Below are 25,046 nucleotides of genomic sequence, written 5' to 3' on the forward strand. Positions count from 1 at the left end.
GATGCTAAGAGGAGAGATTTAATTTCTCTTTAACACAAGAAATTGTCATATGTAACAGCAGCAATAAGGGAGAAGGCTGAACTGACTAATTATATTAGGCATCCACAAAAATGTGCATCTATCACCCACCCCCTCCACCATGCAAACAAGACTTAGGTAATCCACATTCTTTGTGTATGATTATTTTAAAGACTTTATTTATTTAGAGCAAGAGAGAGTGAGTGAGCGAGCCAGGGGAGAAACAGAGGGAGAACATGCTGAATACAGAGCCCCATGTGGGGCTTGATGTGGGATCAGTCTCATGGCTCTGAGATCATGACCTGAGCCAAAATTAAGAGTCAGATGCTGAAATGACTGAGCCACCCAGGTGCCCCAAGCTGCATATGATTACTTTAAATGCCTGATTGCAGTATATAGACTCTGAGCTTTATGACTTAGGATTTTAACCCCCAAGACAGGAAAGTCCTATTTCTTGAATCTGAAAGTTGAATTACTTTCTTTACAGTTAAGACTGAACAGACAGCCTCTGCTAATCCCAGAGAGGTGCATCATTCCTGGTTTGTGCTTACATAGTATTTTAGTTATGTCTCTAATGTTACTCATGATAATCTGACTTCTTACACTTAGTTGTATGTTTCCTTTGTGGACTATAGACTCATGGGAATAGAATTCAAGTCTTATTTGTTTCTGTTTCTCCAAGAGCCTTACAGTGTCTTGGATACAGTAGCTGTTCAATAAATGTTTTGATATTTGGCTTCAATGAACATTTATTAAGCATTTCTCATTTATAAAGTATTATCAGTGGATTCCCACCTTTGATATACTTTATCCTTCCCATTTCTGAGAACTTTTGCTTTTGAAACATGAAAAAAAAAAAACTTTAGCAGATCGAAGCTATAATTTAGATGGCTAAATAAACCATCTAACCCTAGGGAATGCCTATCAATTCTTTATTGAATTATAATTTTATGAAAATTTGCAAAGGTTTCTTTTGAGATTACCGTTGTTTAAGGGGACCCAACTACTTCAGTGTGGCAGAGTTAAGGAAAGAACTTGGAGAAATGACTGGGAGGGTATCCCAGAAAGACTGTTGTACCTTCTAGAAGAAGGACCCAGGACCCAAGTTCCAACTCCAGGACCCTGTAAGTCTGATAGGACCATGGCATTCTGAAGGCCTATTATTCCTCCTTGACAGTTTCTCTGAGAAATTGTCAGTGTGATTTTCAAAAAACATTTGGTTCATGCCCACAGGTTAGGTCGCTATATGATCTGTAGGGCCCAGGAGAAAATAAAAATGGAAGCCCCTTGTTAAAAAGTTAAGAATTTCAAGACAATGGCAGCAGAACATTAAGGCAGTTCTGGGCTCTGTGCACAGGGCCCTGTGTGACTACACAGGTCTCCCATCTATGAAGCCAGCCCTGTTCTGTCTTCAGAGAATTTTCAGTACAGTGAAAGGCAAAAAATTTGCATGGAATAGAAGCCACAATTTAAGTGTATACAAGGGTCTGCAGGAATGCCAAAGTTCCTAACTTTGTAAAATCATCCCAGAGAAGGTGACAGTTAAGCTCTGTTTGGAGGGAGCAGTGGCAGAGAAAGGAGATTTTCCTGTCTGAAAAAGGCAGAATTCACTTAACAAGTTTCAGTAATAGGGTTACCTCTAAGGAGAGTGGAGCAAGTGAACATGAGGGTGACATAATTAAGACTAAGAGTGGAATGAGACAAAAGCCAAGTGTATGGGGTAAGGGGTTGAACAATTATTGAGTGCCTATTGTATGTCAACTTATTTCTCCCTGTGTCATAATTTTTAAAAACACAACAATCCTGCCTATTTTACAAATGGGCTAGTTTAGGCCCAAGATAGTAATGTTCAAACACTTGGCTTCCAGTAAATATTTGAGGACTGTCTGGCAGACGTATCTTAAGGGCCAGGATTCTTAACCATTAGGCCAGGCTGATTCTAAGTGGGCTTTTATTTTTTATCTATTTTATTATTATTTTTTTAATTTAAATTCAATTAGCTAAGGTGAGGGCACTTTTAACCCCTCCACCTCTCCTTGCCACACCTCTTCACAGTCCAAAGGTACTTTTCCCTCCCTCCGCCCCTCCCTGTGCTTCAACGTGCCGGAAATTGGGCCGCTAAGTACTTCCGGTGTAGCAAAGGTCAGCCCCGGCAAGATGGCGGCCCCCTTGGAGCTCAGTTGCTGGGGAGGTGGCTGGGGGCTCCCATCGGTGCACAGCGAGTCCCTGGTGGTGATGGTGAGGCCGCCTTGCGGGCCAGGGCGCAGGAAAGATGGGCGGGGCCAGAGGCGCGAGGCTGACTGGGTCTGGTCTCCGTCGCTCGCCGCGGTTCCCTGCGGCGCTGCAGGGCCGAGAGTGGCCGGGGAGCTTCTCGCTGCACTGCACTGGGTTCCTTACTCTGGAGTCACAGCCTGGCCTGTGACCCCGCCAAGGCCTCGCGGAAGAGTCATGGCTTTCCCGTTTGGCTCCGAGTCTTTTCAGCCTTGCAGAGCTTTCTGGGCGGTGGAATGAAAAGCCAAAGCTGGGTGCACGCGCGCCCAGCTCTGCATCCCCCAGACCTTTGGGGGAACAGATTCCCCGAAACATGGGCAGCTGACGCGCGGGTCCTCTGCTAGACAGCCGGAGAGGGACACAGCCCGCGTGTCAGGCGTTTCTGCCTTAGGGGGACCAGGCTGTAAAGTTGCTCTGTAGATTTGCGCTACGTACTCAAGCCTAATGTTTTATTGCAAACTTTGTTTCAGGCTTACGCCAAATTTTCTGGTGCACCCTTGAAAGTCAATGTCATAGATAACACCTGGAGAGGTTCAAGAGGTACAGTGTAAACATTTTAATACACTTTACTGCTGTTTTTGAAATTACTCCCCCTTCCTCGCCGAATTTAAACCTGTGAGGCATACAGCCATGGAATACCTTGGGGTTTAGTTTCTTCTTGCCATGACCTTGGCTTTATGTTGCTTATGGTTTGATCATTCTGAGTAGTACTTTAAAATATAAGCCAGATCAATGGAAATTACGAGAAATGACAGTGTTCTCCAAAACTGCATTGTGAAATTGCAAAAAACTAAGATGAGCTTACTCATTTCCCCCCTCCAAATGGCAGTTGGTGTAGTTTTTAGGGGATCAGAATCCCCTCAGAGGAAGTAGAAACATTTCCTTGTATGTGAACTGTTTTTGGTTATAGGAGATGTACCAATTTTGACAACTGAAGACAACATTGTTTCTCAGCCTGCAAAAATACTAAACTTTTTAAGAAAACAGGTGGGTGGTTCATTTTTAACATGTTCCCTGCATGTTACTTAAAAACAACAAAAATAAAAACATTGTAAAGTTTTTTTTTAATTTTTTTTAACCAAATCAGTAGATAATTGGAGATACCTCAGGTTTGATATAAAAATGGACTTGAGAATTACTGCTCTGAATCATGAGTTGTATTGTGATTTGAAAGTCATATAGTGAAGTACACTCAATTTATATTTTCATATACTGTTCTGGATTTAAGTTTAGACATAAGCAGATTCAATGAAGCCATCTTCACGATACACTTACTGATAACGATTGTCAATTTAGTCACAAAGCTGCTACACACTTTCTGCTGCATATGACATCTGAGTTCCCACCAGCTAGCAACTATTTTATTTTTAAAGAACACTTAACTAGAGAGTTGCAATTAAATGTTTCATGAAGTAATGTATCTAAAATGGGCGAGCATGTAAAGATTTGTATAATGTATCCAGAATATTTAAACATGTAAAGACTTCTTTAAATACCAAAGTTATAATTGGGTTTGACAATACTTTTCTTAAAAAAGTCAGTCCTATGTCAACAAAATTTAGAACTGTTTTAAATTGGGGGGGGGGTCTTTCTTTTTTCATGGGAAGAATGCAACTAATTAGAACTTCTTCCTTATTATTAAAAATAATAGCTTCTGTTTATTAAGTTTGCACTATATGGCAAGCACTAGCAAAACTAGGTCATAAACAATCATTAAATAATAGCAGTTAACAACAACAACAAAAAAAACCAGTATTTACTGACCTTACCGTGTGTGTGATGTTGTGCTAAGAATTTTATTTGCATCAAGCTGCATTTGTCACTGATTTGGTATTTATTGTTCTGCCTTTTAATATCTTATTTGCCATTTTTGAGGAATAATATTATTTAGCTTCCCTGTTTTGAGATGCCCTTGACTTCTCAAGTATTTTGGTTTTATGTTTTTTCATAGAAATATAATGCTGATTATGAACTCTCAGCAAAACAGGGGGCAGATACCCTGGCTTACATTGCTCTCATCGAAGAGAAGCTTCTTCCTGCAGTGGTAAGCATTGGTATTATAGTGACCTACTAAAAATATCCTTCAGCCTATTTAGAAGGAGCATAGTGAAAATGGCTTAAGAGAGGAAGTTTCATTTATGTATTAATCTTGATTCTGTGTTACTGTGCAACTGGATTGTTAGACATTCAACTAGGACATGAAACAATGAAGTGAAAGGTAATGTCATTATGGAAATAAATTTATTTATGGAAGATGGAGTTTGGTGCTCCCATGTATAGAAATCAGCTAAGTATAGTTCATTCATTCAACAAGTATTTATTGAGCAGATATATGCCAGGCCTTGTTCTGGGTGCATGGGATACAGCAATCAACAGATGCATGTTTTTAAAATCTTGTTTTATATTTGGGTCATTCAAATTGGGAAAGTTGGATGAAGCTACTTTAGACAAAGATGTTTATCAAAAACTTTCACTTGATCAGATGACCTTTCTTTTAATAAAAGAACATGCTTGTAGTGGGTTTGTTTTTGATTTTGATTTTGGTTTTTTGATTGGAGGGGGTTGTTTGTTTTTTGTTTTTGTTTGGTTTGGTTTTGGTTTTTAGTTGTTTTTGTTTGGTTTGCAGCTTCACACATTCTGGGTTGAGAGTGACAATTACTTTACTGTGACAAAGCCATGGTTTGCTTCACGAATTCCTTTTCCCTTGAGTTTGATTCTGCCTGGAAGGATGTCTAAGGGAGCACTAAATAGAATTCTTCTGACCAGAGGAGAGCCTCCTCTCTACCACCTCCGAGAAGTGGAAGCTCAGGTATGGTTGGGATTACTTTCAAAGCAAGGGGCCTCCAGAGGAGGAACACGAGAGGCAGCAGAGATGAATGTACCTAAATGCCTGCCTAAAAGGAGTTCTAGAGCATCCTTCCTACTTTTGAGTTGTTATTTTGTCCTTATTAGATATACAGAGATGCCAAGGAGTGCCTAAATCTTCTGTCAAACAGATTGGGAACATCTCAGTTTTTCTTTGGAGATACGTGAGTGCATTCCCTTCAAAATCATTCTGATGTTTTGTATGCATGTAATCAATAAACAGTTACCTAAAGCAAGTCGTCTTGCCCCCCTTTATGAGTTTTTTACTTTAATAAAAAGATTTAATGGATTACTCTAGTGAACTTTTTCTGTCCGTGGTAATCAAACATTGACTCCATATGCTATCTGTGTGAATTTAAAATATCTAAGGCTATTCCCACCCTGTCTCTTATCTGTACATAACACTTGTGAGTAAACATACGTCTTTACTTTATAACTTTTCTTCTAAATAAAATAAATGGTTACAGTATTTAAAAAACTACTGAATATAACCCTCATTCATTGCATCATTTTATAAGCAAAAATATGTAGTAAACCTTTTAAAAGGCTATATTATATACTCCAGAATTGGCAAATGGATTTGAGAAAAAATATTTTTAACATAATCCCACATTAGTATTTTCCTATGTGTTTTTCAAAAAATCCTTAATTTATTTTTAGGCCATCTACCTTGGATGCCTATGTATTTGGTTTCCTCGCGCCACTTTATAAAGTACGCTTTCCTAAAGTTCAGTTACAAGAACATCTGAAACAGCTCTCCAACCTGTGCCGTTTCTGTGATGACATCCTAAACAGTTATTTTAGGCTTAGTCTTGGAGGTAAGCTGGCCCCTCTTCAGCTAATCTGTGTTTGCGTAGAATATCTGCGTATTTTCCAATGGACATATAAGCAAAATTCATGACTTATTGAAGAAATTTGTGTATTGTCTGTAATGTTGAATTGTAGCACTTAAAACAGTTGCATTTTTCCAAATTTATTCCCATGTGCTAGTTCTACTTTAAATAGAGAAATAGACGTTTGCCTTTTGTCTGTTCTTCTAGATTTTATACATTTCTTGCCTCTTGTTCTTCTTTAAAAATTGCCCCTTTGAAGTGGATCATTTTCTTCTAAAAGTTAACCACAGGTATTTATTGAGTCCCTGCTAAAAGATAGCATTTATCCTAACGCAAATGGGCAATTATTTTAAATGTTGCTTCCTGCATTTTCCTGCGTGAACAGGAATCAGCAGCAGATTGATTTGGGGGAGGTACACTCCCATATTTCCACTACTTGAAAACTGGTTGCATCAGACTGGAGGTATTGTAAAGAGAGGGTACCCGTCACTTAGGATATGGTTCCTTGGGAGTGTGGGACCTTGTGCTTAAGTGATCAGGATACGAAATTTGTATTGGGAGAATTGGCAGAGACTGTTCTTTTAAGGAAACAGAAGTTACAAGGGTAACTGGCTTAGGGACAGTTTCTTTTTCAGGGTGGGTTGTATGTTTGGTAGAGAGCGAGGGGTTAGCAGTTAGAGAGTCATCAAACTAAGTACCTTTCAACCTTGTTACTCTGGATCAGTGATTAGCAAACCTGGCTAGAGGACAAATACAGAATTTTGGCTCCTTTGTCAGATTTACTGAATTAGCATCTCACAGGCATGGAGCCCAGGAATCTGTATTTTTTTAAGTCCCTCCAAATACTGTGAATGCCTGGTTGGGTGCCGTATCGGAGTCTCTGCCTTAGAAGGCTGTCCCAGTCGTTGTGACTGAAGGCTTATTTGGTATGAGTGGGGAAAAGGTACAACTCAAATTTGAGAAGGATATGAGGACTGCTGTGCTCTTTGACTAACTACACTTGCTAACTGCATAACACTTGGCTGTCTACTTAATAGACTAATTTAGTCTTTTTGTTTAGGGTTTGGTTTTGGGAGCATTACTATCTCTTTTAACTTTGCCTTTAAACCCATAATTGTTTTTCATTTTGCCTAGTTTTATTTATTTATTTTTGGAGGGTGGCATACTTGGGAGGGTGGAGAGACTCAAAATTCTTTCAGTCTAAACAGCTTTTCAAAATTTTCTGTCTTTCTGATTTCTGTCCTGGCTTCTTAGGCATCTCTCCTGCTGGACAAGAAACGGTAGATGCAAATCTGCAGAAACTCACACAGCTTGTAAATAAGGAATCCAACTTGATTGAAAAGGTCAAGTTTATTTCAATCATTATTTTATAGTAGTTTAGTATTTTCCTTCCTGAAATTAATATTGTAACTTAATTGTAAAGTTAATATGCATTAACTTTACCCTCTTAGTTTTTTTTAAGAGTTTATTTTTTTCCATAAAGCTGCTCAAATATACATTTATTGAAGTTGTACATAATACAATGTTTTGAAGCCAGTAGTGACCTGATTACTTTGATAGTGGTATTGGGTTTACTTTTACCACATAATTAGTGATTTTTCAAATTAGGAGACCCAGAAGCCCGGTCTTAAAAAAAAAAAAAAAAGACAAAACTAAAACACTTCTTTGCTTGTCTGTTTCTGTCTCTGAAGGATAGCACTTCTTGAGATTATAAGCACCTGTGCTTGTCCTTTCTGAATAGCACTATGATGTCTTTTTCTTTCTTCTACTTAAACTGTGTTATTTTTTTCTCCTTCCTTTCCTTATCTGTTCTTAATGTCGCTTATGGTTTTTGGTCTTGTTGTTGTGTTTAATCAGTGGGCATATTTTGCCACTTTGGGTTTGCTCATTCGATAAGAGATATTGAGGAAGTACATAGGGGAGATAGCCAGTAATGGAAATTTCAAAGGTGATTCTAGTTGAAAAAATCCAAGAGACTTACGCATTTTCCCCCAAATGTCTGATGAACTTGCTTTTTTTCTTATACCAGTGAATGATACTTCCTTTTTTCACTAACCAGTGAGGCACTGTGGCCTGATAGCACTGGCCCTCAGTTCCTGAGGTCTCGGTAACGGCACCATGTTGTGTGAGCTTTTGAGTTGTCTCACTGGTCCTCACAGCAGCTCTGTGTTCTCCATCAGCTGCTCCATCAGCCCTGTATTACAGATGAGGACAGTGACACTTCGAGAGTAGTATATGTCACCTACGTAAGGTCATTCAGCTGGCTAGAAGCAGAGAGGGTATTTGAACTCTGGAGACTGGATTCCAACATGGGCTCTGTAGTTAGTCAGCTGCAAATGAAGGAGATACCTGGAACTCTGAATCCAGTACGAGTAGTACTAGTTGCCAGAAACCTCTGCCTCTCCCTGGCACGACCATTCTGTTTCTTCTTACAGTATTTCATGTGTTGTTAGAACATGAGTAGTGAGTAGAACTGAGCAGTAAAACTGGAAAAGACCAGTACTAAAGTTTAGGTGGGCTGACTACACGCCAAGTTTATCTTCTTAGCCCAACTCAGTCAATCCCGTGAGAGGAAATATGCTGACTGTTTAAATGTGGGTCATAGAAAGATTATGTAGATTGTTTTAGACACTTAACTGCTAGATAGGGGCCATCCAGTAGAGTTTTCATTTTCTCTGTGTGGCAAATTCATGACAGCCATGTAGAGGGAACCACGAGATATCTACCTGTGCGGAAAGGGCACCCAGGAGGCACCCAATTGTATCACTTGGTACACTTCTATCTTGGGTCATCATCAATATATGAAAGCTTCCTAACTCTAAGTCAGGCACTCTGCTGTCCACCCGTTTCACATCTGCTCTCGGTGTGGTTCACTGTTGACTACCGGTGTTAGGACAACAAACCTATTGGCTACTATTGTTCACCATTTGGACAGAAAATATAGAGCTTATAAAAAGAAAGAGTAATATTTGAGGGACTTAATTCTTGTAAGAAAAAAGCCTGACAACACAATTGATTCAAGGCGTTCACCAGGAATACTTTTTTCCATTGGAAGGCATCAAAGACGAGCAACATAGCTTTTATACATACACTGAGTTAGCTGGTATTTGGGGTGCAACATTTCGAATTCTTGAGTATTTGTAAGGAAAAGGTTTCTCAGGCAGTCCTGGAACCATATGGTTCTGTACTCTTCCAGGCTATGGTTTGGACGGGGAGACCACAGTCCACACAAGTGGTGCCACCGCCATTAGTTAGATGTATCTTTTGTATGTTCCACAGATGGATGACAATCTTCGCCAAAGCCCTCAGCTTCCTCCTCGGAAACTGCCAACACTTAAATTGACTCCAGCAGAAGAAGAAAGTAATTCCTTACAACGGCTATCGCCCTGACAGTCCTCATGCTTTGTGTCCAAAGTCATGTGATTGTTGCAGTCATCTCTTACACTACTTATGTGATGGCAAACAGAAAATATCATTAGTAGGTATAAGGAAGGCTCTAAAAAGAAACTTTCTCTGACATCTAGTTTTTCTTAATTAGGAAGCTTGTATTTTAGCTTGGCAGTGCACTTTAGATAACATCAGAGTAAATGCTAAATGAACTTGGGGAAAAAAGAAAACACACTGTACTGTATATTTAAACAACAACAACAGCCTGCCTTAATCTTGGCAGATTTTTGCCTTTAGTTCACATGTTGCTGACCAAAACATACAATTCTGTTCTGAATGTGTGCTCTTATTTATTCAAGTTAATTTATTATTAATTTAGTTTTCTTGGAACAGTTTAAATATCTAATATGTGGCTCTTTGAGGCTTTTTTTTCTTCTGTTTAGAAATTTTGATGCCAATTTTAGACGTTAGGGAAAAATGTAATGTTCTCATATTCTATTTACTTCAGTAGAAAAGCCTGTATTTAAAAAGCAACAAGGAATGTGCTTTTGAATTATGCTCTCAGAAGTGTAATCTTTTGGGCTATCAGTACTATACACACACACACACACACACACATATATATGTCTGAGATATATATATGTATCACAGGTGGTTACATATAATATTCATCTGACTGTATGCACTTCAATAGAACATTGGTATTGGTGATGTGTTCAGTTAAGGTTGGCAAGGATTCTTTTAGTTTATTGGACCAATGGCAGCTTTAGACCTATGTATTTGTAGTACATTTTTAACTCAAGTCCTCTCTTTCTTGGATTAATTTCAGGGGAACTGAGTATATTGGTCATCATTTATTATGGTAGGCTATAAAGTCTTACTGAAAGTTGCCCAACTGTCAGATACTACTCTGCTAGAGTGACAGAAGTACCTACTGTGCGCTTGGTCCAAGTTCATCATGCTTGAACCATTGCTCTTTTCATAAAACGACTGTCACGTCAAAAGCTTTATGGCAACTTATTATTTTCCATATAGTTGAACTACAGTTGAAGCATCTAATGGGATATTTGGAAATAGCGGTAGTTTTTAAAGAGTATTTTCTATTTATTGGTTGCCGACCTGTTAAAGGATTTGCTGTGCAGGTGATTTTCCTTATAACAGAATCTCTCTAATTTTAGTGGCTGAGGTGCTTCTGTTGTCCTAAAACCACTTCTGGGGTTTTTAAAATATAGGATCATGTTTTTGATTAGTGTCTCAAAAGATTACTATGGTGCTCAGCAAATCTTACCACGTCGTGCAGAAACCCCCATGTTAAGAAAACAGCTCTATAGTCAAGAGACTTGCCTAATTGGAGCTGAATGGAGCTCAGCTGTGTTTGACCTAAATCCTCCCAGTTTGCTCTGTATTTAGGTAGCTCTTGATGCAGGAGTCTATAAATCATTGTAAATATTTTTTCTTGAAAGTTTTAATTAAATGAGAAACAAGGTAGTCTTCAAAATCTTATCTGTTTGGATGTATTTAGGGAAAGTAACTAATGAGTTTCGCATTACTTCTGCAATGAGTTTGTGTGCTTTGTATTAATTTTCTATTAGATTCCAGCAATCCAAAATACGTACGAATATTCTATATTAAAAATCATGACCATAGGACTTACCGTCCTCTGGGATTGATGTATATTGGAGAAGGGTGGTTAACACATTAATCAGTCTATTTATACTTTAGTTAGGGTTGGTCTTTTTCAATTGTGATTTATGTTAAGCCTTCAAAGAAGCATTTGAAGTGGCTTAAAATTGTCAATGTACGTAAAACAGGACAATTAAAATTAGGTTTGGGAAAAATGAAAAATTGGGGGAGAAAGAGCTATATCAACCCTAACAGATTCTAAAATCAAATGGCAAATTTAACTCCCAAGTTTCTCCCTGGGCACAAAGATAATACTGGCTTATGTAAAGTTTTCTGGGAGTAAAACTACTAATATCCATGCTAAGGATAGTGTGTTTAAATTTTTATACGAATGTAGAGATCATGTTCTTACATCACAGAACTCAACCAATAAACATACTGTAACATTTCACGTTTTGAAAGTTTAATGAAAGATAGCATTCTAGAATAATACGTATTTGTCATTTTTTAGTACAAAAGACAGCTGTAATAATGATTTACTTCCTTTTGGTCATTCCTGCTTTGAATTGCCTTTAGACTTGCAGTACATAGGCTAGGATGTTTCCAGACTACCTTTCCTAAGGTGCAAAATGTGATTTAGATAAGTGAGAATTTATACAGTGGGATTCTTAGTTGAGCATTTTGAGGATAAGCCAACAAGATGTCAGGAAGCTATAACTGAGTATAAAGCATTCCAGGGATGAGCCACGCATCGAAGAAGCTCTTAGAAAGAAAGAACTTTCCAGATTGGCCAGAGAGCTTGTGACCAGCCTGTCAGGATATGTTCTGGATAAAGTTTCAGTTGCTGAGATAAATGGTACACAGTGTTTAACAAAATACTGTAAGCTACTTTCTTGAGGACGTGATGGTGGAATATGACCAAAGGGACTGTGTGTTTATATTTGTTGGTATTATAGGATTAGAAAACCAGTCAGATAATTCCCATAAGATAAAGATCTTCCATCAGTGGACGGCCACCAATCATCCATAAGATTGACCGTTTCTTTGAACACTAAAGACACTCTAAAAAGCATTGAGGATTGTCATTCCTTCACCATGGTTATTTTCCCCTGCAAAGATTGGCAACGACAAATTTCAGCTTAGGGTTGTTTGTATTATTTTGGGAGTACTAGAGAATTCAGGAGTTTTATAATAAATCCAAAGCATTTTGATTTGCATTTGTAATTTCTATTCATTTAATATTACTAGATTTATTAATGTGAAGGAATCAGGGAGCTTATTTCAAACACAGCTAAGTTGCAGTTTTCAGAAGTCTACAAAAATGGAAAGAAACTAGACATCAAAAGAGGCAGAAACATATCAATGATACAATCTCAGAAAACCAATTTTTTAAGGTGCCTTCATGTGATAATTGTGGTATTTAAAGTCAGGAGTATGTTTTCATGAGACTGTTCCAAGAATATATATCCACCAGGCCTATTGGGTTTTTTGACAGTTTTCCATAAACAGTCAAAAGTCTTAACCCTTTAAAACCAAAATATAAAGTCAAGAAGCTGAATGATGGATACACAGTCACTGTACTATTTTTGGAACTTCTTATGAGTCTGTATATCAAAAGGGTTTTAAAAAGTAAATTTATGATTATCTACATAAACCAAACATAGTATTTAGTGTTCAGTTCCAGACAAATAAATAATATAAATTAAATATAACTTACTTCCTTCTTAAGTTTAAAGAAAGAAACACCTCAGGTTTGTAACGACTGAGTATCTAAAGATCTGCTTTGCCCTTCCAGAAAAGAAAAAACAACAATCTAAAACCAAGAACTCCAATTCCCTATAAAATATCCTATGATTTTATATTTGTAGTAGTATCTTCTTTCTGTGGTACCTGGGTTTACCTTTTTGGGTAAGATACATTAAGAAAAAGTTCTTTTTCTTCATGGGGTGGTAGTTCTTTGCTTTGCTGTGTTCTCTCTAATTACACAGTGTGACGAGGTGTGCGCTAGGGCCGTGCTTTGATGAAGAAGGTGCAGCATCTGTGTGTTTTTGTTCTAAGCTCAGAGGGATTTAGTAATTGACTTCATCTTGCTTTGGTTATTTTTATAATTGAAATCCTGATCAGAGCCGCTGAGAATAATTTGGGTTTTGATTATTGTCTTTTTTGTATATGTTGTTGGCATTAAGAATTACCTTTTGTCTTTTTTTCTTGTTCAGCTCTGTGGAATTTACATTTGCTCTTTGGTGTTTTCTTATTTCTTAAATGGATTATTAAGAAATTTATTGTAAATTACATGAACTAAAGATTTGTAATCTGTTACCCTCAAAGGTTTTTTTTTAAGATTTTATGTATTTACTTTGAGAGAGACAGAGCAAGCATGCACAAATAAGGGGAGGGGCAAAAGTAGAGGGAGAAGCAGGCTCCCCACTGAGCAGGGAGCCATGCAGGGGAAACAGGGCCCAGTCCCAGGACCCTGGGATCATGACCTGAGCTAAAGGCAGATACTTAATTAACCAGCTGAGCCACCCAGGTGCCCCTGCCCTCAAAGGTTTAACTGAAGTGTCATTAGATCTTCAAAAGGCTGATTTTCACAGAGAGTAAAGATGAAGTTTTGGGGTTTTTTAAGGGTTTTCAAAATATTTTAGCCCCTGTTGGGATGTTAAGTAGGGTTTGCTAGGAAGCCCAAAATCTTGCTGGAATGTTGTGTTTGCTAAAAGCCCAGGTTACCAGCCCTAGACTTAAAACCACTGCGATTGAGGTGAAGAGGTATTCTCAGAATCAAAAGCATGCAGCAATTATTTATTCCAGATGAAGAGGCCAGTGATTATGGATGAGAATTAACATTCTTGAATAATGGTATAAGAAAATGTAACTTTGAGCTGGACATTTGTAGAGAGGGGAGTGTTGTGATAGAAGAATATTCTTAGCAAAACAAAGTAGTTAAAAAAATGAGAGGAAAGCAAGTCGTTTTGTATCCTGATTATTATTAATGTGAAATTATACCATAAGATTTTTAAAAAACCATCTTTATTTCCCTGGAGAAGAAGGTGTGTTTTGGCAGATTATATTGTTATTATGTGACTAGAAGGTTCTGTGGCCAAATAAGTTTGGGAAATGCTCTGTTAGGTTACTCTAGGCTCTTCTGAATCTTTGTGTGGTTTCAGTTTCTGAGAAGGGCCTATCTTGTCTGTGCTGTTTCCCTGATTTATTGTATATGGTTTGTTTTTTGTTTTGTGGGTTTTGTTTTGTTTTGTTTACAATAGGTATCTTCTGGGATTTTTATTCTGAGAAATATACTTAGGGAGGCACTACCCTGGAGTGGTTTTGCTTGTTGGTGCTAATTGCAAAGGTTTCCTGTTGTCAGGTGCCCCTCTAGTGAGTGGTGATTAAAAATGGGAAGATAGGTTAGGACTCCCTTGGACCATGCAGTTGAAGGGAGGGGGAGCATGGGTTTAAACAGTTTGGTTATTTAGGCTCCTGTGAGGCCCCTGGTCAGTTAGTCCCTTTCCCTAGAATCCCAGCTGGCTTGGAACAGCTGTGCAGGGACACGACCAGGTGGCTCCAGAGAACTCAGCAGCATTTAGGAATCTCTGAGACAGTGGGGGCCAACTTGCAATTCTGGAACAAATTTTCAGATCATTTTTGGCTGTGCTTTAAAAGTGCCAAAAAGGTGATGGGATTTATAGCATTAAAGTCACATATAAGCTGCTGCTTTTATGCATATTTAAATATATATACATGTATATGCGCATATAGACGCACACACTATTGTAGAAAGTTTACAGTTGCTTCAATGACAAAGCAAAAGAAATTTAATATTTTCAAGTTCTATTCTAGTCTGAAGCTATGTTCTAAACAAGGATTGTATGTTTGTGTGTACATTTTCTAGAATAAGGGTTTACAGTTTTCATTAAATTCTAGGGGCTTCGATATCCTAAAAACTTTAAACATCACTAGACCTCCAAATTTCAGAGGACTAAGTGTATTTGATTTCATCTCAAAGTATAAAACTGGATTGCTAATCAGGCATAAGGATGCTCTTTGTTTCTTCTCCGCAGAGTGTACAGTTGCCTATTGGAACTTCACACTTTGGATGTGTATTTGATGGTAAGCTTGCCTTTGGTCTTTGCATTGTGTAATGGTGAACATCTAGCCATGTGAAAAGCAGTTGGGTCTTTGCTGTGATTCTTTAGTTTTCCTCATGCAAATTCAGAGAATTGCCTTTTCATCATTTACTTTACGTATCCCGGATTCTTCGAAATCAAGAGAAATGACTTGCTAGAGTTTGCATCAGTCCTCAGCAAGTCATGCACTTTACAGAGGGCCAGCCTCGCCCGTCGTTCTTCGGACTGCTGGCTCCTTCGCCTGCTATGCTGGGGTCTCTTCATCAGAGAAGGAAGGCTGTACCCAGGCTTTTATGTTGATTTCATGAAGATGAGCTTTATTCCTCTTCTGACTTAATGTTTTAGTTTGTATGATAGGAAATTACATGTTTCCATTTTTCTGTGCATCTTGAAATGGAAATTTGAGGTGTTTCTAATGTCACTTTGGCTTTCTAGAAGATTGAACACAAGGAAGATTAAGAAATATATGTGTACATATATTGGTTTTGTTCCGCCAACCTTATCTTTGGTAAATATTTTAAACATCTCTACTGGTGTACAAATACTATAGTTTTGTTGTAAAGATCTTAAAGCAATGTTGGTCATAATTGAAATATTCTGGTCATGCCTAGTGTGAATATATTTTACTCAGAGATTATGTATAAATACCCAGAAGTGGTAGTGATGATCAATGTTGTAAAGAATTTATTCTGATAAGTGAGAAACTGGATATAATGTCAAAATAGCTATTTTCACAATAAAATCTCAAATTGCCTGAATATTTATTAATTTCATTTTTAATGTTATTTATTCCCTGAGGTAAATATTTTCACTGGGAAGAATTTTTCAGTGGTTGAAAGTGGTTATTCGGTGCTGGGAGTGAACTCCATAGGAGGCTGTTCTTTAGAAAATGTTTATTCTTTCTATAGTGAGTTGAGATCCCTTGTGCTCTTTCTACCCCATGCTGAGGCAGGTTAGAGGCCGCCTTGCTCAGGCACTGGTATGCGAATGACTCACCTCACACAATTTTTCAGGGCTACAGTTGGCTCATCCCTTTGACCTTATAAATTTCTTTTAAATTTTCCCTTTTGCCCACCTAGACAGTCCAGCAATATTTCATGTAACTGAATGGAAGGCATACACTGAGGAAAATGCAGTTTTAGTGAGGGGCTGGGGTGCATGTGATGGGGAAGATATTCATGTTTTATTTGCTGCCCCCCCCTTTTATAAGTGAGGTAGGATACATGGGATAGAGAATCCTGTTATAACTTGAGTCAAGTAAGGGCAGCTTCCCTGAGGGGGTGAGGGTCTTTATCAGTAGAATTATTTTTTAATTGAGTATAACTTACATATAGCAAAATGCATTGATCTTCCAAATAGAGCTGTCAGCTATGTAAGTCTCTCACACAAAAAACTGGCTTCATCATTTATACTTCTATCCCCAAAGCACACAAATCTTAACTGCATATGAACTCTGGGTTCTAGGTGAAAGGTTCCTGGGGAAATTGAGGCAGAGGTAGTGCTCTGGCGTGCTTTTTGCCAGAGAGCAGGGAAGAAGAGTTGCTACTGTGGGATAATGGAAGTCCTTTGAGGAAAGACAGCTCTTTGGATTTCTTTTTTTTTTTTTTTTTTAAAGATTTTATTTATTTATTTGACAGAGAGACATCACAAGTAGGCAGAGAGGCAGGCAGAGAGAGAGAGAGGAGGAAGCAGGCTCCCTGCTGAGCAGAGAGCCCGATGCGGGACTCGATCCCAGGACCCTGAGATCATGACCTGAGCCGAAGGCAGTGGCTTAACCCACTGAGCCACCCAGGCGCCCGCTCTTTGGATTTCTAACGCTGAGAACCACACAACAGAGATCTCCAGAACTTTTGTTTCTTAGTTGCTGAGCTCAGAGATTCGACTTTGGTCTTAGGGTTGTTTGGGGACTCTTAGTGTGATGTCCTTCAGTGGATGGTAGACTATGATATAAACTGTGCTCTCTTTTTCCTTTGCACTGATAGCAGCTGTCCCTAGGAAAGCTTTGAAGTTTCACCATCTTGGGATCTCATCCTAAGTGATTCTCCGTAGGAGGAACATTGAGATAAAGGGGCACCCGCCAGATCACCGAGTGTGGCAAAATGTGTTGGAGACAAGCATATATGACAACAAGAAGGAGAGTGCTGGGGAGGAATATAAGGATTTGTCTTTACTCAAAAGCAGTTTGTAATTCAGTTCCTAGGTATAGAGCAAGGAGAAACTAGTCCCTTCTTGGTCAGACAAGAGCTTCAAGACAAAGAATGAGAAAGCATGCTTTATTTCTCCAGGTACATTAGTCAGCCTCCTGGAATGCATGAGACATCTGTGATGAAGACATGAAGACAGCTGCGCATCATCAAAGACATTTCTAATTTTTAACGCAGCCAAGTTGAGGCTCCAAAAGTTGTTCTTTTCCAAGTGAGACAGCTATTCTATTTATTCTACTTTTTGAGTAAGCAAGTGAAAACAAAAGGAAAAAATTAACATTTATAAATACAATGAAGGATTGGTTCCTCAGATCCCACTTTGGGGAAGATGGTGCTTTAAAGAGTTCACATTTTGAAAAAGGAAATCTTTTGGGATTGAAGAAAGTATGATATTGTCCAAATATCACAGTTAAGACCAAACAGATTTCAGTTTTATGTTAAATGCGCGAGCAAACCGACTTATCTGAAGACTCTCAGCTTGTGTCTGATATGCGTCCCAGTTTTCTCCAGGAGGGGGGAAATTGCCTTTCGCATTTAGTGAACACGATTTGGTTGGTATTACGTAAAACAGCCAATTCCCAGGGTGACTACTGCTAAAACAGGTCAATAGGTTTAGTCAATATGTTTCGAAAACAGTGTAAAGGGATATAGTTGGTGCAGAAATGAGGAGGAAAAAGAACCCAAGAGAAAGGGACTCTAGAAATGATGTCACTGGGGCTCTGGGGAAGAAGCTGGAGGGAATGTAGAAAGACCATGGATGTCAGAGTTAGCAAGCCCAGCTTAACACAATATACTGAATGGTGATTTTGAGCAAGCCATTGGATTCTTAATCTGCATTGATGTTTATGGCAAGGCAGAGGAAAAACCAGATCTGAGTGTATGAAGAGTTTTATGTGTTTGGTTTCTTTTAATTATTATTATTAAATGTGAAACCTACCCCCAAAACTCCACCTCTTCTGAATAACATCTGTTAACATATTGGCATCTATGTTTTCAGTCTTCTGTTTTTTATACATACACATAGACAATCCTGTATATATTGTAATCCCATAGTATGTTCCATTCTGTAATATGCTTTCTCATTTACTATTCAGAAAATCTTATAGGTCGTCCCTTATTCTACATGATTTTCAAAGGCTGTGGGCAATTTCATTGTCTGTAGCACTGTGTATTTCATTCCCTTGCGATGGACATGAAGGTAAATTCCTCTGTTAATGGTCCTTGTTACATACTATCAAACTGTTTCTCAGGAAGCTCGCCCCACTTGATCTCCTGTGCCCCCCTACGTGGGGGAGCCTCCATGACTACAACCTCCCCAGTTTCTCTGGTTCTCTTCGCCTTCACCACGTGAGAGGTAACAAATAGCCTGTTTATCTATTTAACATGTGTTTGATAACTACTATGGTTGAGTATTTCCCCTTATGTCTCTAGGCCATTTGTGTTTCCCCTGTGAGTTCTCCATTCATCCTCTGCATAAAAGTCCAATTAGTGAACTTCACTGAAACCCTGTTTTCTTAGCTGTAAGATGGGGTTTCCATGTGGCCTAAAGGGGATAGCGCATTGCCCATTCTGACCATGTCAGCTGCTCGGCAGTGTTATTTCCTTTCATGGTCTTTCCTGGATTAAGAGCTCCTGGGGGACGGAGACTCTTTTCTTCATTGTGCCTTAGCAGTGCTTGGAACATAGAAGGAGCTCAAAAAGTTTTTGAAGAAGGAAGAATAGATAGAATTTGAAAACATTTTGAGTATATCAGGAAAACGGGTGAGAAAAGTTGAAGCCAAGATCCATTGAATCAGCAGTGAGAAAACTGGTGGGCTACTCAGAAGCTTACTATTAAAATGGAAGAACTTATGTTTTCTTCCTAAAACTCTACTAAGAAACAATTTGTTGGGGCACCTGGGTGGCTCAGTGGGTTAAAGCCTCTGCCTTTGGCTCAGGGCCTGATCCCAGGGTCCTGGGATCAAGCCCTGTCGGTCTCTCTGCTCAGCAGGGCACCTACTTCCCCCCCTCTCTCTGCCTGCCTCTCTGCCCACTTGTGATCTCTGTCTGTCAAATAAATAAATAAAATCTTAAAAAAAAAAACCCAAAAGTTTCTTGTAGACTGAAATGGCTACTGGACACTAAGTACTTATTATATTCAAGGATATAAGTAGCCTTGACAAGTTGACTAATTTTTTTTTTCTTTTTGTAAGCAAAAGGATATTTTAAGTAGGCTAGGAAAGGAGACTAAGGGGATAAATAATTAAATTTCTTATACAGTGAATAGTAAATTTAAAAAATTATTAATCCTGATTTTCATATATTAGATTTGCCTAGGCTGGGAGTAATGTGTAATAATAATGTAAGTGTATTTTTAAATGGTTGCAGTTTAAAGTAACCCAGTGTCGTGGTGCCTCAAATGCAAGGAAGAAGATCGGTGTTAGGTCCTGTTTTATTCAACATGTCCTGTGACTGGGGGGAGAAGGAGTCAGTGGTTTGTTGATGAGATTTGCAGATGGCTTTAAATTGAGAGGTATTGTAAACAGCAGGAATGACAGAGAAATGATACAAAAGGAGCTGGAAAGGTTAGGAACATGGACAGGAAATCAAATGATTCAGGCTGTAGTAAGCAAGCCAATCTGACATGTGGGGCCAAATAAGAAGAAATACAGATACACCATGAGAGAGACAAGCATGGAAAATAGTCCTCTCGAAGGAGGCTGGGGGGTGGTACCAAAGGAGAACAAGAAAGGGGGGAGGTAAGAACCAGTGGTGGTTGAATGCCTGCTGTGTGCCCTGCACTATGATTTGGTACTTTCTGTGTTGATTCCTTCCTTCCACCCCTGCCTCCCTATTCTGTATGTTACTCTGTGCTCGTCACCGTAGCTGTAAGTGTGCTCTTCATGCCCTTTCTCTCTCTCGCCCATCCCCCAGCCACCACCCCTCTGGCAGCCACCAGCTGTTCTCTGAATTTATGAGTCTGTTTTTTGGTTTGTCTCTCTTTTTCTTTGTTTGTTCCCTTGTTTTGTTTCTTAAATTCCACATGAATGAAATCACAGGGTATTTGTCTTTCTCTGTCTGACTTCGTTTCACTCATCACTGTACCCTCTAGGTCTATCCATGTTGCAAATGGCAAGAATCTCATTTTTTTTAATGGCCGAGTAATATTTCATTGTATATGTATCTATCTATCTTCTGTATCCATTCATTTATGGATGGACACTTGAGTTGCTTCCATAATTTGGCTATTGTAAAGAATGCTGCAGTAATCATAGGGGAGCATATATCTTTTCAAATTAGTGGTTTTGTTTTCTTTGGAAATGCTAATTGGTATAGCCACTGTAGAAAACAGTCCTATGGAGGTTCCTCGAAAAATTAAAAATAGAATTACCCTATAATCCAGTAATTCCACTGTTAGGTATTTACCCAAAGAGAATGAAAGCATGAATGTGTTGATTTCATTTTGACCAAGGTTAAGCAATTCAGTGCTGTGTGAGATAAAAGAGTTTCTGAGGAATAATTATGCAAAAAGTTCAGTACTTAAATAAAAGCTCACCCTAACTCTGTTGATCCTATTGTTAGGGTTACCAGTATTGGAGAGCACTATGGAAATATCCTGGAACCTTCAAAAAGCTCTAGTAGGAACGGTCAGTTTCTACATTCCTACCCCAGGCATTTCTTACTCAGTGGGTGTTTTCTGAGAATTCTTGGCACAGTTTTCTCCAGGCTATCCTAGTTGCCAGCAGTATTGAGGGGGTACCACAGAACGTTTGGAGAGTAAGCACATAAGTGTCTCACAGTGGCTACCGCATGAGGTAATCTGTTCCTACCAGCCATGCCCCTCTCCTCTCTTCCAGTGCCCTTATGTTAAGCTCTGAACATACAGCTCCGATCCCAGCCCTTTGCTTGGATTTCCTACTATTCCTTATCCTTCCCTCTTGCTATAAAAGTCTAGCCACCATTCGTATTTCCTCTAGGTGTTAATAAACTAAATCAGATTTATTGGTGGATTGGCTTTTAATTTAAGAATCTCCTTTTTTTTTTTTTTTTTTTTTTAATGGAGCCACTCATTTTTTTTCAGTTTCAAGGGCATGAGGAATTGGGTCAGAGCAAGGTTCCCATGGAGATGAGGAGGAAGAGAACCAAAGTGTTCCAGGGAGGACAAACCCTGAGCAGACAATGTTCAGTCTATTCATTCTCCATCCTGAGGACAAGACCGGAATACTGTGCAGAGTTTATGCTGAAGGTGTAAGCTGGAAAGGACAGGTGTCTAGGATATAGTCATTTCTTTATTCACCAAGTATTTACTGAGTATCTCCTTTGTTCCAGGAACTGCTCCTGGAACTTATGATGTATCAGTGAATGAAACACTGCCCTTGTGTCACTTACATTGTAGCAGGGGAGACAATTAGCAATGAATCTGATGAATAAGCAGGTTACATAATATAGTAGAGGGTGACAAGCACTATGGAAAAAGAAAAAAGTAAAGCAGGACACAGGGGCTGGGAGTGCTGGGATTGGGGGCACATGACAGTATTAAATATGTCAGGGTAGGCTTCGTTGTGAAGATGACATCTGAATAAAGACTTGAAAGAGTGTTGGGTTGGCCTTCCAGATACCCGACAAAGAGCATTTTAGACATAGAGTATGGGTGGAGTGACAGTTTTAAGGAAGGGCTTGTCTAACGTGTCTGAGAAATAGTAAAAAGGCCAGGGTCTCTGGAGCAGAGTGAGCAAGGTGGAACGTAAAAGAGATGAGGTCAGTGAACTGAGGGGTAGGAGCAAACCAGGTAAGAGCTGACAGGCATTTGCAAACCTTTGGCTTTTACTATGAGCCATTTCAAGGTTTTGAGTAAAGAAGTGATGTCACTGATTACTTTTCAAAAGTACTGTTTGAGCTGTGGTACTGAGGATGGGTATGTGTGTAAGCAGGAAGACAAGTTGGGAGTATGTTCTAGTAACCTAGCCAGGAGGTGGTGGTGGCTCCGATGGATTAGGATGGTAACAGTGGAAGTAGTAAGAAGAGACTGGACTCAATCTGTGGGTACTACCCACCAGACTGCTTGGCTAATTAGATGTGGGCTGTAAGAGAAAGAGAAGGCAAGGACAACTTTGAGATTTTTTTTTGGCATGACTACCGGATGGATTGAGTTTCCAGCAACTGAGTGGGGAAGGCTATGAGTAGAACAGCTTTTAAGGTGAGTCTGGGAGTTCCTTGTTTTGACACGTTGAGTTTGTGATGTCTATTTAACAGCCAAATAGGAGACGTTGAGTTGGAGTTCAGGAGCTACAAATTGAAGAGTCACAAAGAGGATAGAGATGTTATTTAAAACCATATGACTAAATGAAATCACCATAGGTTTAAGTTGTAGAGAAAAGGACCGAGACCAGAACCCAAGGACATTCTGAAGACTACAAGATCATGGAGAGAAACAGCAAGGAAGCAACAGGAGGACATCAAAAGAATGTGGCATCCTCGAAGCCAAATGAAAAAATGTGTATCAAGGAAGAGGGAGCAATTGCAGTGAATGTGACTGATGGGTCATAAAAGATGGGGACCGAGACTTGTCCACCAAATTTAGAAAAATCATTGATGATCTTGAGGAGCAGTTTGGGTGGGTGTTGGATAGGGGTAGGTTCAAAAGAGACTAAAAGGAAAGGTACTGGGTAGAGTGAGAAGAAGCAAATGATGAATATGGTCATTGTAAAAAGTGTTGACATGACAAGACTGGGAAAGACATCTAGCGGTAAAAATGCCTTCCTCTGGGTCCTTGTGGTCCCATCAAGTCAGCATGCAGCCGGCAGTGTTGAGCTAGGTCATTTAGAGATCTTCCCCATTAAGAGAGATCCAAATGGGGTTTACAGAATTTGTCAAGGGACTTCTTATTCATTACAAAAATATTGTTATTTGAAACATGGGCTCTTTGTCACAATGATGACCTCAATTATTTTCTTTTGCAAATAAGGCCTAGCATATTAATACATCAAGTATTAGTTAAGCCAGATGATACAGAGACGAAGTCAGTCACCAGAGTATTTTCTTTGTTTGGAGGATTTTTGCTTCTGTGGTTTGGGTAGTAGAATTTGTTTCTTCTACCTGGGCCTGGGGCCTGGAGAACTGAGCCCAAATGAAGTAAATCTGCATCTTTATTTTCCATGTGAGCTACTTAATGACTGTGTGCATTCATCAGGGGACAGGAGGAGAACATAGTCGAAAATTAAAGGGTTATCACTACAGAAAGCGCTGAGAATGCTGTGTGAAGCAGAAGTACATATTAGGAAAAATGTAATGTTTTAAAGGCACAGATGTGTCTGGAAACAACCCAGAAGCCTGGGTGTCATTTTCTCTCTCCACCACTGTATCTAGTCAAGCACCTACTCCCCTCCATTCCTCCTCGTGATGATCACTCCAATCTAAATAGTTCTGCTGCCCCATGGCCTTTTCTGTCCTGGGTTGCTGCTGCAGATACACCATTGGTCTCTGACCTTCTGGGTTTGCTCCCTTCCAAACCATTCTCCATATATATATATATATATATATATATATATATATATATATATATATTTATTTATTTAAAGATTTTATTTATTTATTTGACAGAGATCATAAGTAGGCAGAGAGGCAGGCAGAGAGAGAGAGAGGAGGAAGCAGGCTCCCTACGGAGCAGAGAGCCCGATGTGGGACTCAATACCAGGACTCTGGGATCATGACCTGAGCCGAAGGCAGAGACTTTAACCCACTGAGCCACCCAGGTGCCCCTCCATTCTCCATACTGTTCAAGAGTGATCTTTCTAAAGTGCAAAATGATCACACATCATTTTTGCTTACTACCTTTTAGTGGCCCCTTGTTATCAAGTCCACACTTCTTAACTTAAAAGACATTGAATTATCTGGTTCATGTTCACCATCTGGTTCATGTCCTCACCATTTAAGATCCAGCAACCAAAACCAGAGAAATCTCCAGATTTATCCCATGCTTTCTTTTAAGTCTTTGGATGAGGAGGCTCCAGTGAGTAATGGAAGAAGGCACAAAATCAACGGAACAAGACTAAACAGAATTAGATCTTCAGGCTCCACTAAAATAGAAATGGGAGGAAAGTCCTTTGTTTCAGTATTCATTATGTTCAAATCATACTAGATGTTTCTATTTCCCCTAGTCTAACGTACATGAATAACGGCACTGAGCATAAATCATTTGTTGGTTTTTTTTTTCTCCTCGGCTTTGTGAACTCTCGTGGCTCAATCCCTGGCCCCGTTTTTTACACTTTACTCACTTACCTTGCACACCTACTTTACACACATTTCCTTGTCTTTTCCATTCTCCAGTCTATAAATACTGCCTATATTTTGAAGTTTCGCAGACTGACGTCTCCAGCCCAAGCATCTCTCCTGAGATGCGATTTCTATCCAGAGATGCCAAAAAGGGTCTGTAGCAATCTCAAAATTTTATCTAAAGCTGAACTCTGATCCTTGCTCTGCCAAGACTGCTTCCTCTGCTAGTTTTCCCCACCTCAGTGTCACCTAAATTACTCCATTGCTGAAATCAGACATCTGGAAATTTACCTCTTTTTCCTCAGTAAGAAAACCTATGAATATGCCAGGCATTGTCTGAAATATTTCCATTTAGTAACCTATTTAATCCTTTTAACAAATCTGTTAGGTACTGCTGTTACTGTCATCCACTTTATAGATGAGGAAACAGATGCACAGAAAGGTGAAATAATTTGCCCAAGATCACGCAG

General features: G+C 39.1%; 1 protein-coding gene across 6 annotated transcripts; it reads left to right on the plus strand.

Moving 5' to 3' along the window:
• The first annotated feature begins 2,160 nt into the window (after positions 1-2,160).
• On the plus strand, positions 2,161-19,239 carry MTX3 (metaxin 3). 6 transcript variants are annotated; one of them, XM_032335867.1, is made up of 9 exons: positions 2,161-2,256; positions 2,760-2,829; positions 3,200-3,276; positions 4,241-4,333; positions 4,916-5,098; positions 5,242-5,318; positions 5,815-5,972; positions 7,242-7,330; positions 15,056-15,889. In XM_032335867.1, exons 1-9 carry the CDS (start codon positions 2,176-2,178, stop codon positions 15,134-15,136), a joined length of 909 nt encoding a protein of 302 aa, XP_032191758.1. In that variant the 5' UTR covers positions 2,161-2,175; the 3' UTR covers positions 15,137-15,889. The 6 variants fall into 6 exon arrangements, with proteins under 6 accessions (XP_032191758.1, XP_032191757.1, XP_032191761.1 ...); XM_032335866.1 differs by lacking the exon at positions 15,056-15,889 and adding an exon at positions 9,267-13,399; XM_032335870.1 differs by lacking the exons at positions 7,242-7,330; positions 15,056-15,889 and adding an exon at positions 17,315-19,239.
• The last annotated feature ends 5,807 nt before the right edge of the window (positions 19,240-25,046 follow it).

The sequence above is a fragment of the Mustela erminea genome, chromosome 3 (assembly GCF_009829155.1).
Source record: "Mustela erminea isolate mMusErm1 chromosome 3, mMusErm1.Pri, whole genome shotgun sequence".
Taxonomy (NCBI): Eukaryota; Metazoa; Chordata; class Mammalia; order Carnivora; family Mustelidae; genus Mustela; species Mustela erminea.